Genomic DNA, 15,529 nt, shown 5'->3' on the forward strand with positions numbered 1-15,529 from the left:
GTGAAATCACTTTTTTAGTACAATTTAAATTGTTATGTTGTACAACAGTTTTGGGCTAATTTTATCATTTCTAATTCCTCCTTCATCCTATAATTCTGAATTCGTATAACTATTTATACCTCTATGGAAACTGACAAAACAATTTATATTGACGCATGCTATTAGCTATTTAAATTATGCAACATGCAACACAAACTTTACTATCACGTGACATCTGCTTAACTTCATTAGCTTTAATCACATGATAGAAAAATAGGGTCCCTGTTTTGAAACAAGTGTCAAAAGTTGAAATTTAAATTTGTAAACATGTCCTAATAGTAAAACAAAACAGCTGACATCACTATTGAGGTCGTTTCAGATTACAAGTTTAGATATTTTACAACATTCTCGACTTCCTTTCGATTTGATTGCTTTACCACACATTCAGGAGCGGACCAATTGCATGCGGCCACGAGTTCCCGGCTAGAGCGCTCCCGTCCAGAAAATTAGGATTACGCCTTGGTCAAACATTCCGTTTTGCCTGTCGCCCAGCAAAATGTTGAGATTTCTGTTTTTGGTTGTTTTCCTGTTGTCTGCCAGCGCTCTTCCCAAAGACGAAAACCACAAAGATCGGGTGTTCGACCGGGACCTGAGTGATAAAGAACACTTTGAGAATGAAAAACATAACCCTGAGTATGATCATGAAGCTTTTCTGGGGGAGGAGGCAAAGACTTTTGACCAGTTGCCACCTGAGGAGAGTAAACGACGTCTAGGGTAAGTTTAGCTTTTCAAATACAACTTTTAAGTACTTATCTACTTAGTTATTTAAAATTCATTAGCCTCAGCGACTGCCAACACTGCCATCAGTCCAGAAATTCTTAGGTAGTTTATCCTATTAAAACTATTGGTCAATATTCTACTATACATTAAGGAAAGCTAACCTAAATGTTCAATTAGAGTTTCAAGTTATTTTTGTAAAGGCACTTTCCTTTTTGGAAAAGGTAGTACTGGTTTATCTACTTCTTCAGTAATAACTGAAATTATTATTATTGTATTGTGTCAGTTTGGAAAAAAGTGAATGTGTTGCCACTTGAGAGTAGGTTACAGGTCATGTGACTACTTTAATCTGAAAGTATTAGGTATGTATAGGTTCAGTCTAACTAAACCCTAAAGTGTATTATAATCTTACACTACAGTAAACCTAATTAAAAATTATTGGTCACTAAACATTAGAGAAAGCTAACCTAAGTGTCCAATTTTAATTTGTATTAGTTGCAAAGCCTATTACCATTTTAAAGACACTTTCCTATACGTTGTGAGCTGTCACATGACTGGTTGGGACCCATAAACACTGACTTTAGTTAAAGATAACATTAACAAAATATTACATTTTTGATTCAGGCTAATTGTGGACAAAATTGACAGCAACAAAGATGGTTTCATATCGCGAGAAGAATTGAAAGACTGGATTCTGTTCACTCAAAAACGTTATATCTCTGAAGACGTTAATCGTCAGTGGGTGCAACAAAACCCAGACGACAATTCTACTATATCCTGGGAAAATTTCCAGAAAATGGTTTATGGATTCCTGGATCATCCTGATGTTCAGGTATACTTTCTTGTGAAGGATAACATTAACAATTGCGTCAATGTAAATGGTTGCTTTAGCCTCATGATGATGAGCAAGAAAAAATTTACAAAGGAATGATGAAGCGTGATAGACGTAGATGGACGGCGGCTGACAGCGATGGCGATGACAAATTAACCAAAGAGGAGTTTGCTTCCTTCTTGCACCCCGAAGAGTCGGAGCACATGCGCGATATTGTAGTGCAAGAAACCATGGAGGATATCGATAAAAATTCTGATGGTCAAGTACGTTTTGTACATTTAATGTCTTTTACAACATGGATGCAAACTTTAAGCTTTGTAGGTTTCACTGGAAGAGTACATTGGTGACATGTACCGAAGTGAGGAAGGCGAAGAAGAACCAGATTGGGTAAAGAGTGAAAGGGAACAGTTTAACGTTTACCGTGACAAGAATGGAGACGGGTTTATGGATGAGGAGGAAATGAAAAGCTGGATTTTGCCTGAAGGTTTTGACCACGCTGATGCTGAAGCCAGACACTTGATTTATGAAGCGGATCAAGACGCTGACGAGCAACTAACTAAAGAAGAAGTGCTGAAGAAGTTTGATCTGTTTGTGGGATCTCAGGCTACAGATTTCGGCGAAGCCCTTTCCAGACACGACGAATTTTAAGCAGTATGGAGGTATGAATTGAAATTATTAGTTTCTTTTTTATAAATTAGGACTATTTCCGGTTTTGTGCATTAGTTAACTGGCGTGTGAAAGTCCGGGTGTCATAAATAATATTTCTGTAGGGCATTCTAAACTAACATTAAGACTGACGACTTGAATCAAATTAAGTAAAATGCATTTATTTTGAATTCTGTTAAATTTAAGTTGGAGATTAAATCTCAGGTGTGGATGTGTGAGTGGAGAGAATAATCCACTTTAACCAAGCTTTTGTGCCTTTTAATACTTACCTCATTTATAGTTTTTTGTATTTTTATGATTATTAGAATCTTTTTAGTTTTTACTGTTTAGTGTGCCAAAATTGTATTGTTTTAACAATTTTAAACCGAGAATACAGTAATGAGATTGTTTTCTTTGTCACAAGAGTAAAACCAATTTGAAGCAGTCAGATCTGCAGTTGTTTTGGAGGAGAGAAATAGTTTACTTCAACAAGTGTGTATTTTTTGGGGGGCATTGGATGTTTAATTGTTTGTTGATTTATGGGCCATGTGTGCTACTGAATGGTTAATTTGAACTATTTCTAGCAACCGAACTTTTCTTGTTAAACTAATTAATGGATTGAATGATTTGTTACTTGGTATTTATCTTTGAAAATATTGCAAAATACTGTTTGCCAACATGGGACCAACAAAACAGGTCAAGCAAATATTCCTTAACAACAAAAATACAAGTATCATTTAAATAAAACATGTATTTATATTAAATCATAATAGATACAATTATTTACATGGTAGATTAATAGCGTAGTGTATCCGTAAACCTGGAAAATTGATAATTTATTTTATAAACAAAGAGGCTTTTTTACATTTTTTTTGTCCTATTTAGATTCGGAAGCGTCAATTTAGAATTTGATTTTTAATAAAAATAGGCTTGATTTAGGGCTGCAATGTGAATATTCGATTATGTCAAGCAATACATTTATTGCAACATGTGGTAAAGCACAAATTTGTTTCTTTCAAAATTCCTGGTATCGGCAAATAAAGTTTTGCAAAGTTTTATTCAGGCAGTTTTCATTGTTGACTAGAATATCTGATATATAACGTCAAATTAAAAGGTGAATTAGAGATGAGAAATGTATAGGGTAGATGAAGATATGAGTTTTCGATCAGGGAATGTATTATTGAAGATTTTTCGTGTTTGGAGATGTAAACGTCTGCTGCATCGTATCTGACCATCACAAGTAATGTTGTTCTCTTTTATGTAATTAAACCATTTTCTATTCAACTTGTAATGTAACTTGACAACATTATAAATGTTTGACACAAAATGTCAATCTATTTTGAAAGATCAAAAAGTCATCCCTAATCCACCTTCTAATTAGATATTAACAGGTTTTTAAGTCAACGATGAAACCTGTTGTTTTTTCTTCATAATTTAAACTCAGATTTATCAAAGCTGCCTGGATAAAACTTTGTTAAACCTTAACTGCTGATTATGGAAATTTTGGTAGAACGTAAAAATTGATTAAAATCATAACCGATCCATTAAAAAAAATGGTGATGGATGTCGCTGGTCCAAAGAATTCGAAATAACCATCAAGAGATAGATTTTTTAGCCTTACGTGATATTTCTAAATTCCGTGTTTGTAACTTTAACCTTGTGGAAAAAGGTAGACCGTTTCGAAACATTTGGAATACCCTGTATGTTCTAATCGAGTACTATTCAGTTAATCTGGTGCAGCAAGTTTATTTTGAAATTCTGTTTAAAATAGTCGTTAATGAGCAGAACATTCTTAGCATTATGGAATGATATGATAGTACTACGCCATCCTTATTGATTAGGTTAAGAATGGTTTCTACTGGGTATCTTAAAAGGGCGTTTTGATACATATTGAGTATGTGACAAACTGTAGTTTAAGGATTTAATCTAATTCTGATATCAGTTGCTTATTTCTCTTTTTCTCTCAGAATTTCACATTGTAGCCCCTTTCAGCACTAGGACAGAACTAAAACTTACTCTACGTATTAAATGTTGAATGTGGCGAGTGAGAATATGTACAAAAAAACAACAGGTTGAGCATTTATCCGATCTAAAAATAAACGATTCCTTAAAGTTGATATTGCACAAATTTTTTATCGACTTTATTTACAAATCTTGCAAGCTTAAAAACCATTTAAAACATTACATCCTCTGACGTTGATTAAAGCTTAAACGAGCCGGAAGCGGCTGGGCGGTCAGTGCGGTGTCGTGTCAAAGATTTCCGAATCTGGACTGCCGTAGCCGCTACTGACGTCATCTCTAGTGGGCGGCCGCAGTCGCTCTTCCGTATTCTTCTCGCTGTAACAGGAGGGAACACTACTTAACGGAGTGTTGACTAGGTGTCGCCCCTTGTTTCCCGGCCTCATGGTCGCGGGTGTGTCTATCGGGGGCGGCTGCAACGACACCATTTAGTGTCACTACTTTTTAACGTGTTTCTCTTGAAAAATAAGAGACAGATCACGCGCTCAATCTATGTCAATTATTCTATTTAACTACTTAAACTGCACATATTAATCCAGTCAAATAGTTTGTCATCTTTCAAACACATCCTACTTACTTGGAGAAGGTAGTAGAAGTATCATCAGGAAATATTTTATTTAAACGGTCACATCTTGTTTTCATCTGTACAATGAACGTTAACGTATTCTGTTCTTATTTTTAGTACAATCTTACTAAAAAGGAAGCTTTTTGTGGTACATTTTGGATAATTTTACGTATAAGTATAGAAGTGTAATTTCTATACTTTACACTTTTACACACACACGCATTTAATGATAAATTCCACGTTTATTCACGTTGTTCCTATTTGATAATAACTTTGAATAATATGTGCAGTTTAGGTGGGTACAGAAAATAAATCGTACCTGTAAGTTACTGACTTGCCTTCGTATGTGAGCTAAACTGCTCGGATTGTATGCCATGTTCGCAAAAACCAGCCGTTCCTCATAGTCGTACTCGCACAGGATTTTGTTCTCGCACAAGTAGAATCGGTCTCCCACGCAAAACCTACCGCATCATTACATTAGCGAATCGCACTAAAAAAGTCAGTTAAACTTGCCTGTGATTGCACTGTTGACATGCGAAGCACTCTAAATGATATACGTTGTTTTTTGCTCTCATCACCATCTCGAATGCCGGTATCACTTTGTTGCATGCGGCACAGTATCCGGTCGTTCCAAATAGTCTAAAAAGATTACGAGTTATTGTAAAGTAAATTAAGTTTTTGAATTAGTATTGCAACATTGTAATCTTTGCACAGAACTATCGTCTGCGTTATTCCCCCCTAGACCAAGCAGACTTAAATTTGACATTTGTCACGTGATACCTGTCAAATTATCGTTTGACTATGAAGGCTAAAAAAATATGAAACTTATCTTTGATTTTGAAATTTCAGAAATTCCATTGTACCACGGCTTATAAGCCCGGATAACTTTCATATTTCAGTATCGTTTGATTGGTGAAAAGAGGAATAACCGAATTTATTTGAGTTAGTAACATTTTCTTTAAACTTAGTTAATGTAAATAACATTATTCTGGATTTACATGATATAGATGACTAGATATTCACTCACCTTAAGTAATCTCTTTTACATAAGAGAAGATTGGCTTTCGTATACAAGGTGGAACCGACCTCGCCGAGGCGACAGTCGCAACAGCCGCATTTGAGGCAGTCCTCGTGCCAGAATAAGTCGATCGCCTTTAGAAGGAAGCGTTCCGTAATGCGTTTACCGCACGAGGCGCATTCCTTGTTGCCTATCAACGTTACGCTCACCGCAGTGGTCGGTGTTGGTAGTGGTGCTGTTCTGCACGTTGTCGCCGATGGGTTGTCCACACCATTTTCTACAAAAAATTGCTTTTCTCATTTTAAGACCAATTTGTATATGTAGTATTTGCGTAAATTACAGCACTGTTCGTAGTTTGTGACTGGTCAAAAAAAGCAGCTCACAGCTTGTTACTTTTTCTTGACTAATCACACTACCCATTGTGCTGGGATTAGTGCAAATAAAAAAGTTCGGAAACCGTAAAATTACAATTTTACTCTGACCATTCTCAAAATAGCGCTCCTCCAACATATCGGCGTCGTTTTGCTGCCATTAGTTCAATCCAACTGAATATGGCTTTAAATTTAATCTTTACATAAAGGCATTATTCAGTTATTGGCATTCGATGTCCTGCCAAGTTTAATTTGTAAAATGCTTTTAATTTGATTGTGCATGCGAGTTTTCCCCGTTAATTTAATTGAAAATCTATGTAGGTAATATATTTAACTATTTGTGTGTATTTCTTTATAATATTGTGTAGTTCTTTCAGGTTACTCAGGGAGCTTACTTAATTAGACCATCACCTACATTTCCTTTACTAGTTCAACCGTTGAGGTTCTAACCTTTTGTTGCACCCGGAAATGTAGTTTTTTTAAAGAGATTTAGCGCCAACAGGAATTTTTTTTCTTATTTATAAACATAAAAATCCATTAGGAAGCACTTTAAAATCAGTAACTAACAAGTAAACCTTCCGAGAAGTGTAGATTTATAAGTGTTAAAAATTTAAAAATGGCATGCCCATCCCGCGGTTGGTACATTACCATCAGCCGGAGGCCAATTTAAAGGCATTAATAGTAAAAAGCTCTGCATTTTTATGAATTCAGGAAGTGCATTACCGTTCCGATAAAACATGCACTCCGATCTAGAGTGGTTTGAGTTTTCATTTACATAATGGAACAACAACAAATGCATTTTGTATTAACTCCGGAGATTTAATGGCCCGAAGCCGTTCGGTAAAGAGGGTGGCGCAAGGAGGAGGGAGGAGTGGACGAGAAGAGCAGTGAGGGGAGGTGTGAAGTCATTACACCGTAGTGACATCTGCAGCCAATTTCGGTTAAGTGGTTTTTACGCTTTGGCTATCTTTATGTCGTCGCGTCACGAAGTATCTTCATAAAGTAATGAGACAAGGTTTTTTTTCTGATTAATATGATGCGGACAAGAGGACGACGGGGTGAAAAACCAACCCTTTTTATTTCACTTATGATCGGTCGGGATGCATATAAAAGTTTGCAAAGTGGGGCTGACGAATGGTCCTTTAGAGAATCGAACCGGCGCATTCTTTCATTTGAAGGCGATGCCCAGTCGGAGTGCTTTCCTAAGTAACTTCTAAAGTTTACGCCATCTATCACATTTGCAAAGCATTGTGTTGATTTCCGGGTAAAATGGCTTTTTATGCCAACCCCCAATATTAGAGTTGCTCGTGTATTGGCATCTTTGACTTTACCACTTTCCATCATATTGTGTTTATATAACGTTTTGAAAACTTTTCAACCATAACTGATGGGGATATGACACACAGTTCTTTAAAACTTTGAGTAAGAAATGTTTCTACTTTTATGATTTGCATTAAAATCGTATTGCTCTGTATTTCTTTGGAAAAAAAATCACACAACCTGAACAACAGAGAAGACTTGTAATGAGTCGTAAATTCCGTTTCCTCATCAGTTTAATAAAGCCTTTAATCAAAACTCATTTGGTTATCTAATAAGAAATACTTTGGCCACTGTTGTACTGAAACCAAACTGGAATACTACTTAATCTTCTTGTTTTGAAAATAAAGGTTCTTAAAGTAATTGGCAATCAAAATCAACATCGAAACCAGTTAAGCAACCCAATCGCAGACATCCGAGCTCGATCATTAATTTCGAGAACCTTCTCATTCAAAACCTCGGGGAGAGGGGTTAAATCCTTGCTTACGTCTCTAGTTTAATTAAAAGGTAAATTACCGAAAAACAAAGAAGCGACTCGCCCCAAAATTGGGGGCGACTAATTTAACCATAAGAAAAATATCCAGGTCGAAGCATTTTCGGTCCGCATCATCGTCCAAACAAAGAAATAATTTTCGCCGCCGTCCCGACTTTTCTACTTAAAACCCCGAAACGAAACAAAACAACCCTGATTTTCTAATTAAAAAATTTAACTTCTGAATAGTAATTAAATTGCGTGCCGAGAGAAAGGCTAATGAAATGTCAGGGCTCAGTATTACGTGATTAATTACGAGATTAGAATTTGCCGAGCGTCGGCGAACGAGCGAGACGAAACGATATCATATCGGACTGCAATAAGGGGGAAGAGCGCGGGGCTTACTTGGGCGTGGCGATCCGTTTAAGTAAACTTTAAAGTAATCAAACATAAGTTTTACTACTCGTAGCCCGGTTAAAAACATCGTTCTACTCGAGGTTGGATCGAATAAAATTGGATTTGTAAATGTCTCCTCAATCCATTATGGCAACTCAATTTCTTAAATTGCCACTGTAATACCTATATCAATTTCCTCTCAATCTATTTTTGCGACAGAGGACCGATATTGCAAAACGGAAAACGACTTTAGCATAGTACGAGGGCATATTATGTCACTCTAAAACTAGCCATAAGACTGTACAAATTATACAGGGTGGTTCAGTAAAAAGCGTATACTACGTGCAAATGTTTTTTGATGATTTGTGAAACGGTTTCAGCCTTTTCTGATCTGACGAATTTGAGTGCTAATGATGGCCTAAAGGGCTATACTCTTTTTACTGAACCACCCTGTGTTCTTCACTTAATTACCCGCTAATATAATAATTATTATAACACTTATTAGGTTATGTTATTATGGATGCAGCCGCTCCCCTTGGGAGCGACCGGGTTAATTACAAATTTTCAGACCGGACAAACTATAGGAGTGACGTTTCTGATTACACAGATAATCTATTAATCTAAAAGCGTGGTGGAATACTAAACATACCACAGGAATTCGATGGAAATTACTGTCTTTGTGTGTTACATCAACATGTAGGGAATGGTCCGTGGGGCTCGGACTAACAAGGAAATTGGGTGCACATATTAAGATGGCCATTTCGTGGCTTCAACATTGTAGGTTTATTTTAACGATTCTGTCAGTTACAGCCGGTAGCACAAAAGCTCCAAAATTAATCCCGTCCAAGTGGCTCTATTATGATGATAATAATTTCTATGATGATTACGTCGCTTGCATTTCATTCAGTTATTGTTAACCCAGGCTCGGTCAATTATACGATTCAAGACAATTTTAAACGTATAATAAGGACAGACACAGGTAAATGATAATAAATTGTTGTTTATAACATAACGTAACAAAATTAAGATCAAAACGTGTTTTTTTTTTTGGGTTTCTTGGTTCTCAAATAGTGGGAAACTGAGAGCTCCCGGAAAATTGGCATAAGTTTAGGAAAGTTGGAAAATAGCACTTTTTGAGTTTTTGCCAAAATTTTACCAATATTTTAGCAGTGTGTTTTTGTTAATATGAGGTTCTACGATCAGTCAGGAACCTCAAAGGAACCTAGCCATAATTTTGGTTGGATTACCCAACCCATATTCTACTTAAATTAGGCCATTTTAAGCCAATTTCTACCCATTTGAAGGATTTTTTCAAAATCTTTTAAAGATAAATAAAAATTTTGATTTTTTCATCGATACTCGATAAAAGGACGAAGGAAGATCCATATTAAATCGAAAGGAAAGGCTTAACACCAAAGGGCTTGGCTAAAATATGAAAAACTATCATAAATTTAGCTAAAAACATGGACTTTTACGCTTTTTACCGATTTTGGAATTTTAAATACAAAATAAAGAAATTGCTTCACAGAACCACTAATAATATTACATTTACAAGCAATATATTAATTTGCAGTTAAAAACAACAACAAAAAAGTTTTTTGACTTAAATCTTAAATCAAAAATTTAGTTTTTTCCTTTGTAGTTTTTACTTTTGCTGAGTGATTCATTAACTTGTATTGTTTTTACTTTTGCAAAATTGGCAACATCGGAATTTGTTATAACAAAAATCGCAAAATCGATATAAATCATATGTGCATGTTTTTAGCTGAATTTACGATAATTTTTGATATTCTAGCCATGTCCACTGGTCTCGGGCAATTTTTTTCTATTTACTGTAGGTCTTCCTCCGCCCTTTTGTTCAAGACCGGTCAAAAAACCGAAAAAAAGTTAGCTTAAAAAATGTCGAAAAAAACATTACAATGGGTAAAAATTAGCCTAAAATGGACTAATTTTAGTAGGTTATAAGTTAGGCAACCCAACCAAAATCTTGGGTAAGCTTTTTTTAAGGTCTTCTGACCCTCCTCGAACCTCACATTGACCAAAACATACAATTTCTTCTTCTCGCTAAAATACAGCGCAAATGTTGGCAAAAACTTAAAAAGTGCCATTTTCCAATTTTTCTGCGCTTATTTCAATTTTTCGAAAGTTTCCAATGGCCGCTTCTCACTATTTGGGACTCAAGAAACCCAAAAAACGCTTTTAGCCGATGTGACCAAACCTGATCCAAATTTTGTTACTGGATTATTTCAACACATTCTTTTCCCCTTCTCTAGAAAAATGTGGACAGTTAGCCAGCTCAATCATTTCAACATAATCTTCCGTTCTTCTCTTGAATATGTTAGGCAATTAGCCAACACAACTATTTCAACACTTTCTTCTATTTTTCTCTTAAAAATGTTGGACTTCTACATAACTTATACTGTATATCATTTACTCATGGGATTCATAACAATGTAGTTTGATTTTCCGCATATCCATAGAAAAATCAACGGTAAGAAACCATATTGTAGTAAACAAGAGTCATGTATAAAATCAATCATAACTTTTGATAAGTGGTCGTGCAACGGTCAACACTCAACTAAAATGTTAATTACGTGTCATTTATGCAGTGTTGCTACATCTTCGTCCAAAGCCACCACAAAAAGCTTTAATCTTCCCAAAAAACTAGTACAAAAAAATGTGGATATGATGGGATTCAGTTCCCACGTTTATTATATGGAACGTAATTCCAATAATGGCTACAGGGCCGGAAAGATATAAGAAAACTTTTTACACAATGAGAGCGAAAACTCATTGGCAAAGTTTGACGTTATGAGCGATGCTCAAGCCAGAGAGGGACTGGGGACAAATCGGCCCCGTTTACCCGGTAACTGTTTAAAACCGGTTGATGCGTTTACACCGACGTCGCTCCCGCATTATTCAATACCGGGAAGAGTCGGTCGCCGGGATGGACGTCGACTTGTGACGCAATAAACTAGTATAAAAGCGTTTTAAGAGGGACAATAAATCTTGCCTCGAGTATATTGTTTAGGGACGTGACACTTTCCGTCTGTTAGCCGAACCTGAGTTTGATATTAAGGACTCTTGAATCTGGCCAAGATATATATCTTTAATAATTTCGGTAGGGAAACAGATGCGCTTTTTGAAAGGCATTATTGGATGAGATTATTTACCGAGGGATGGTTTATTGATAAAAAGGGCGCATAAATTGGTGTCGGAGGCTACCGTTTCTGAATAACAATTTCGGTTTTGTATACGATAGACTTGAAGAGGTTCTTTCAGTGTCCGTTTATTAAAAAAGTTGTTTTTTAGAGCATCTGTTTAAGATAATAAACATGAATGTGCAGTTTCTCTTTTGTAAGTAACCTATCAACTTAATAAGTCATGTGCAAGTTGGTCTTTAAGGTAAATAATATAAATGCGCACGAAAACCACATGAAAAACCTGCAAGAAAATAAAAAGAGGCCCAGGCATGCTATACTATCCAACAGAGGGCCACTAGCGCTACTTTGTGTTTAATACACAAAGGTGCTTTTAGGCAGTAAAGAATGGCCGCTTTATTTATTCAATTATTCTAGTGCGGACCCTGGCAATAATTTCTTTCAAATATTCACTACGTTACGTCCGATATTCAGTCGAGTTCTCAGTAACAATGCCAAGATATTTGCGAGGGTAATTTTCCACAGGCCAAAGAACCAATTAGGGATAGTTTTTTTTTCCCAGGTAAACGTCGAAAAATTAGCATAACTCTTATTAAAGCCGTTCGGACGCGAGTAGTCGTTGTTTGAACCCGAAAACCAGAAATGGGGCGGCGAAAAAACTCAAACAAATGATTTAAACGCGGAAATTACAACCGAGAGTCGGTGGAATAATAAAGCCGTCTTGCTAGGAAGGCTTGTTTTCATCCCTTTTCGCATCCGGTTGGAACTATTTTAATTAAGGCGACGGCTAATTTAACTACGCAAATCTTCTGAGACGTCTACTAAGGCCTCCTCGAGGATTCTTCATTGTATCGCAGCCGGCTGTTATTGTTTTCGCTTTTGAACGTGCTCCAATTAATTCAATTGTCTTTTGCATTAGTGTGTAGTGTGAATGCGGCCAAAATAGCGCTCGTCGGCGGTAATAACTATAATCTTGTTTTTATTCACTTAATTAAATCCTCACGTTGAATGACAGAATAAACGTTGATTTAATGCTGAAAAAAATATTAGTATTGTTAGACACTTAACTTATATTGTTTACGTGGGACAACCAGTTTTTATACTGCAATTTACGACTAAACCAATGAACTACTATTGTCAATAAAAGTTTCACTTAAATTACACGTAATAGTTATTTTTTTAATGAAATAACTGAAAATCAACAAACGGCGAATCTAATCTAATCTTGTCCTAGGTCCTCTATAAAACAACTGAGTTTACTAAATTCCCCAATTATGCACTCCAATGAAATGTCAAAAACAGCTGATAGAAACAAACACACAGTTTATTATGAATACTGATAAATAATAATACTGAGTTTTAGCTTAAATTTAGTTTTTCTAAAGACTTTTAAAATTCCTAGGGTGTTGAGTCCAATACACAATTCTGATAGAATTTTCGAAAATAAGAAGACAACAGTGGTTAACAGCAATTAGTAGAGCTGATTTAACCGATGCTAAGCAAAAATATGCACAAGATTGCTCATTTTAGTCATTTTAAGTAAATTCACAATGAAGGAACTGCAAAAAACCGTTAATAAAACCCGAAACAAAACGAAAAAGTCCCATGTGACGTAGAAAAGACCAGTTCTCTCTTCTGCTTATAGCGAACTGAACGAAACAAAATATGTATGTCTTATATGAATTTTTATCAAATGTCAAAGTGTCAAGTGTCATTCACTAAAACACATTACATGTCATTGCAAGGGGCAGGTGTCATATGCAATGGCAGAATGATTGTTTTTTAGTTTTAGTGTTTCACTTATTTAAATTAAACCCAGACACAGTTTAAAAATATTTTTTCTTTTGCTCTGCATTCGTTCATACTTCAACAGAACAAACATCAAATCAAACTACATTGTGATGACGTCACAAGAGACTCATCACGTGACAAAGACAATTTCTACGAATCATAACACACAGGGCCGTATTTAAGGTATGTTCAATTATATTATATTTCTTATTCAAGAGAAGAGTAGAAGAATATGTTGGAATGATTGAGCTGGAAAAGTGTCCATTTTGTAGAGAAGAGTAAAAGAATGTGGTGGCTTATTGCCTAAAATTTCAAGAGAAGAGTATGAGAACGTTTTGAAATGATTGTGCTGAATAATTGTCCAGAATGTTAAGAGTAAAAAATGTCTTAAAATGATTGTGTTGGCTAAGTACCTAAATTTTTCAAAGAGAAGAATGAGTTGAAATGTTTGGGATGGCTAATTGGTCAGAAACGTCAAAAGAAGAGTCACTGACAGGGTTGTATTTACGCACAGGCTCTATAAGCTGCAGGACCTTCTCTGTAATATTTTAATTTATGGTACACGTACAGGGTCTTTCACTGGGGACTGACCAACCCCCCTTTTTGGACTTCCCTCTATGTAATTGAAAAAACTGAAATAGCCATTTTAGGTAGTTTAAAAAGTTGAATCCAAAAATTAGTACCAAAATATTCCTAACCTTCAAATAGAAGAGCTACAGCCAATTGTTTTTTCTAATGGACCACCCGGTATATTTAACTATTTCCGGAATGTGCTCAAAATTGTGCAAATATTTTTACAAAAAAAAATTAAATAGTTTTTCGAAATTTGTTTTTGACGAACCTTATATATTGATAAAAAAAATTATAGAGAGGATCATTCATGAATTATAACTCTGGAATCTTAGAAATAAATGAAGGTAGAATATAAGACAAGTTTTACAATTTTCAACTAAAATGAAATATTATTTTTAGTGATACAAAACAAAATAAAAAAAAATTTTTGAATTCAACTTTTTAAACTACATTAAAAGGCTATTTCAGTATTTTTAATTACATACCGGAAAACCCAAAAAGGGGGGTTGGTCAGTCCCCAGTGAAACCCCCTGTACATATTTCTGACATTGACAGTACTGAAGTGTGAGCTCACAAGTTTCTTTGATTTGATCAACTTTCGAGATTTTGGACTAAAAAATTATTTTAAAAACTACTAATTTGCTCTAGTTTCGATAAGTTTCAATAACTTACCGTTCAGTCTGTATGTTTGCGAATCATTACTGAAGGCAATTAGCAAAGTTCCTCATAAATTAATGACGTCCCGCTTACACCGAAGTTTGCATAAGATTTTCGAAACTGCGAAACCGGCGTATGGGGAGGAAAACGTAATTAACGGGGGGGCCTCGGTGAGATAATTATTTTGATAAATATAATATGATGCCAGCTTAGCTATATTAGCTAGTTCACTTCGGCCGGTTATCTACTTCGTCTTGCTCTCGCACCTAAGTTGTTATTGTTAATTTCCCAGCCGGTAAACTCTTGTTCCATTACCGAGTCCAATTAAAACGTGTCTTCATTTTCCACTGATGTAGTCTGGATAGTTTCGCAATTTCACTGGCCTGTGTCGCTTTTAGGAGGTTTGGAACTGGACGATGTAAATTCCTCCTCCCGTCAAGAGTTCAGAAAGTCATTTAACTTTACCTTATTTTGACCGTTAATTTTGTTAGAGGTTAAGCTTAAGATTTACATTAATCCCTTACAGTAATAATGAATTCTCAATTCTTATAATTATGGTGAATGAATAATAGTGAGTAGCTTGTGATTGGTCACAAAAAAGTAGCTTTCAGCTTGCTGCTTTTTCTTGACCAATCACAAACTAATACTGCACTCTGTTTTGTATAGCGTCTACGAGCAAAAAGTTAAAACAGCCTTTCAGCAATTTTGCACCACTTAGTTTGTCCCGAATTTGCCCAATTCCATCTAATCTAGTTTCTAGACCGAAAGCGCATATTCCAACCCTGTGTGGCCTGAAAATTTAAAGCTACTCCTTCGATATAGAGGCGAATGAAACACGTAAAGTAACTACCGCGACCGGAGCAATAAAATCAAAAATGCTTTGAAAGATCGACCGGACGTTCCATTAGCTAACTTTGTTTTCAAACTCGTAAAAACGCCACTTTGGAGTTTCATTT

At 35.6% G+C, this 15,529-nt stretch overlaps 2 protein-coding genes across 6 annotated transcripts in view; one reads left to right on the forward strand and one right to left on the reverse strand.

Annotated features, from left to right (window-relative positions):
- Positions 1-308: 308 nt before the first annotated feature.
- On the forward strand, positions 309-2,633 carry scf (Calumenin B scf). The gene is made up of 4 exons (XM_081982026.1): positions 309-753; positions 1,381-1,588; positions 1,648-1,851; positions 1,910-2,633. Exons 1-4 carry the CDS (start codon positions 536-538, stop codon positions 2,234-2,236), a joined length of 957 nt encoding a protein of 318 aa, XP_081838152.1. The 5' UTR covers positions 309-535; the 3' UTR covers positions 2,237-2,633.
- Positions 2,634-2,969: 336 nt separating this feature from the next.
- LOC145730691 (LIM domain only protein 3-like) overlaps positions 2,970-15,529 on the reverse strand; it is a 44,707-nt gene continuing 32,147 nt past the window's right edge. For 2 of the 5 annotated variants that reach the window (XM_081982034.1, XM_081982033.1), the window contains 4 exons: positions 5,845-6,112; positions 5,331-5,456; positions 5,137-5,278; positions 2,970-4,665 (listed from right to left, as the gene is read on the reverse strand). In XM_081982034.1, the coding sequence (XP_081838160.1) occupies positions 4,468-4,665; positions 5,137-5,278; positions 5,331-5,456; positions 5,845-6,112 (734 nt within the window). In that variant the 3' untranslated portion in view covers positions 2,970-4,467. Of the gene's footprint in view, positions 4,710-5,136; positions 5,279-5,330; positions 5,457-5,844; positions 6,113-15,529 lie in introns of all 5 variants that reach the window. The other 3 variants (XM_081982035.1, XM_081982037.1, XM_081982036.1) reach the window with 3 other exon arrangements.

This window comes from Ips typographus, linkage group LG6 (assembly GCF_016097725.1).
Source record: "Ips typographus isolate SLU linkage group LG6, UJ_Ityp_2.0, whole genome shotgun sequence".
Lineage (NCBI taxonomy): Eukaryota > Metazoa > Arthropoda > Insecta > Coleoptera > Curculionidae > Ips > Ips typographus.

Coding starts and splice junctions, on each gene's coding strand:
- scf (XM_081982026.1), top strand. CDS start 536: ATGTTGAGATTTCTGTTTTTGGTTGTTTTCCTGTTGTCTGCCAGCGCT. Junction 1,589..1,647: donor TGGATCATCCTGATGTTCAG/GTATACTTTCTT, acceptor TGGTTGCTTTAG/CCTCATGATGATGAGCAAGA. Junction 1,852..1,909: donor ATAAAAATTCTGATGGTCAA/GTACGTTTTGTA, acceptor TAAGCTTTGTAG/GTTTCACTGGAAGAGTACAT.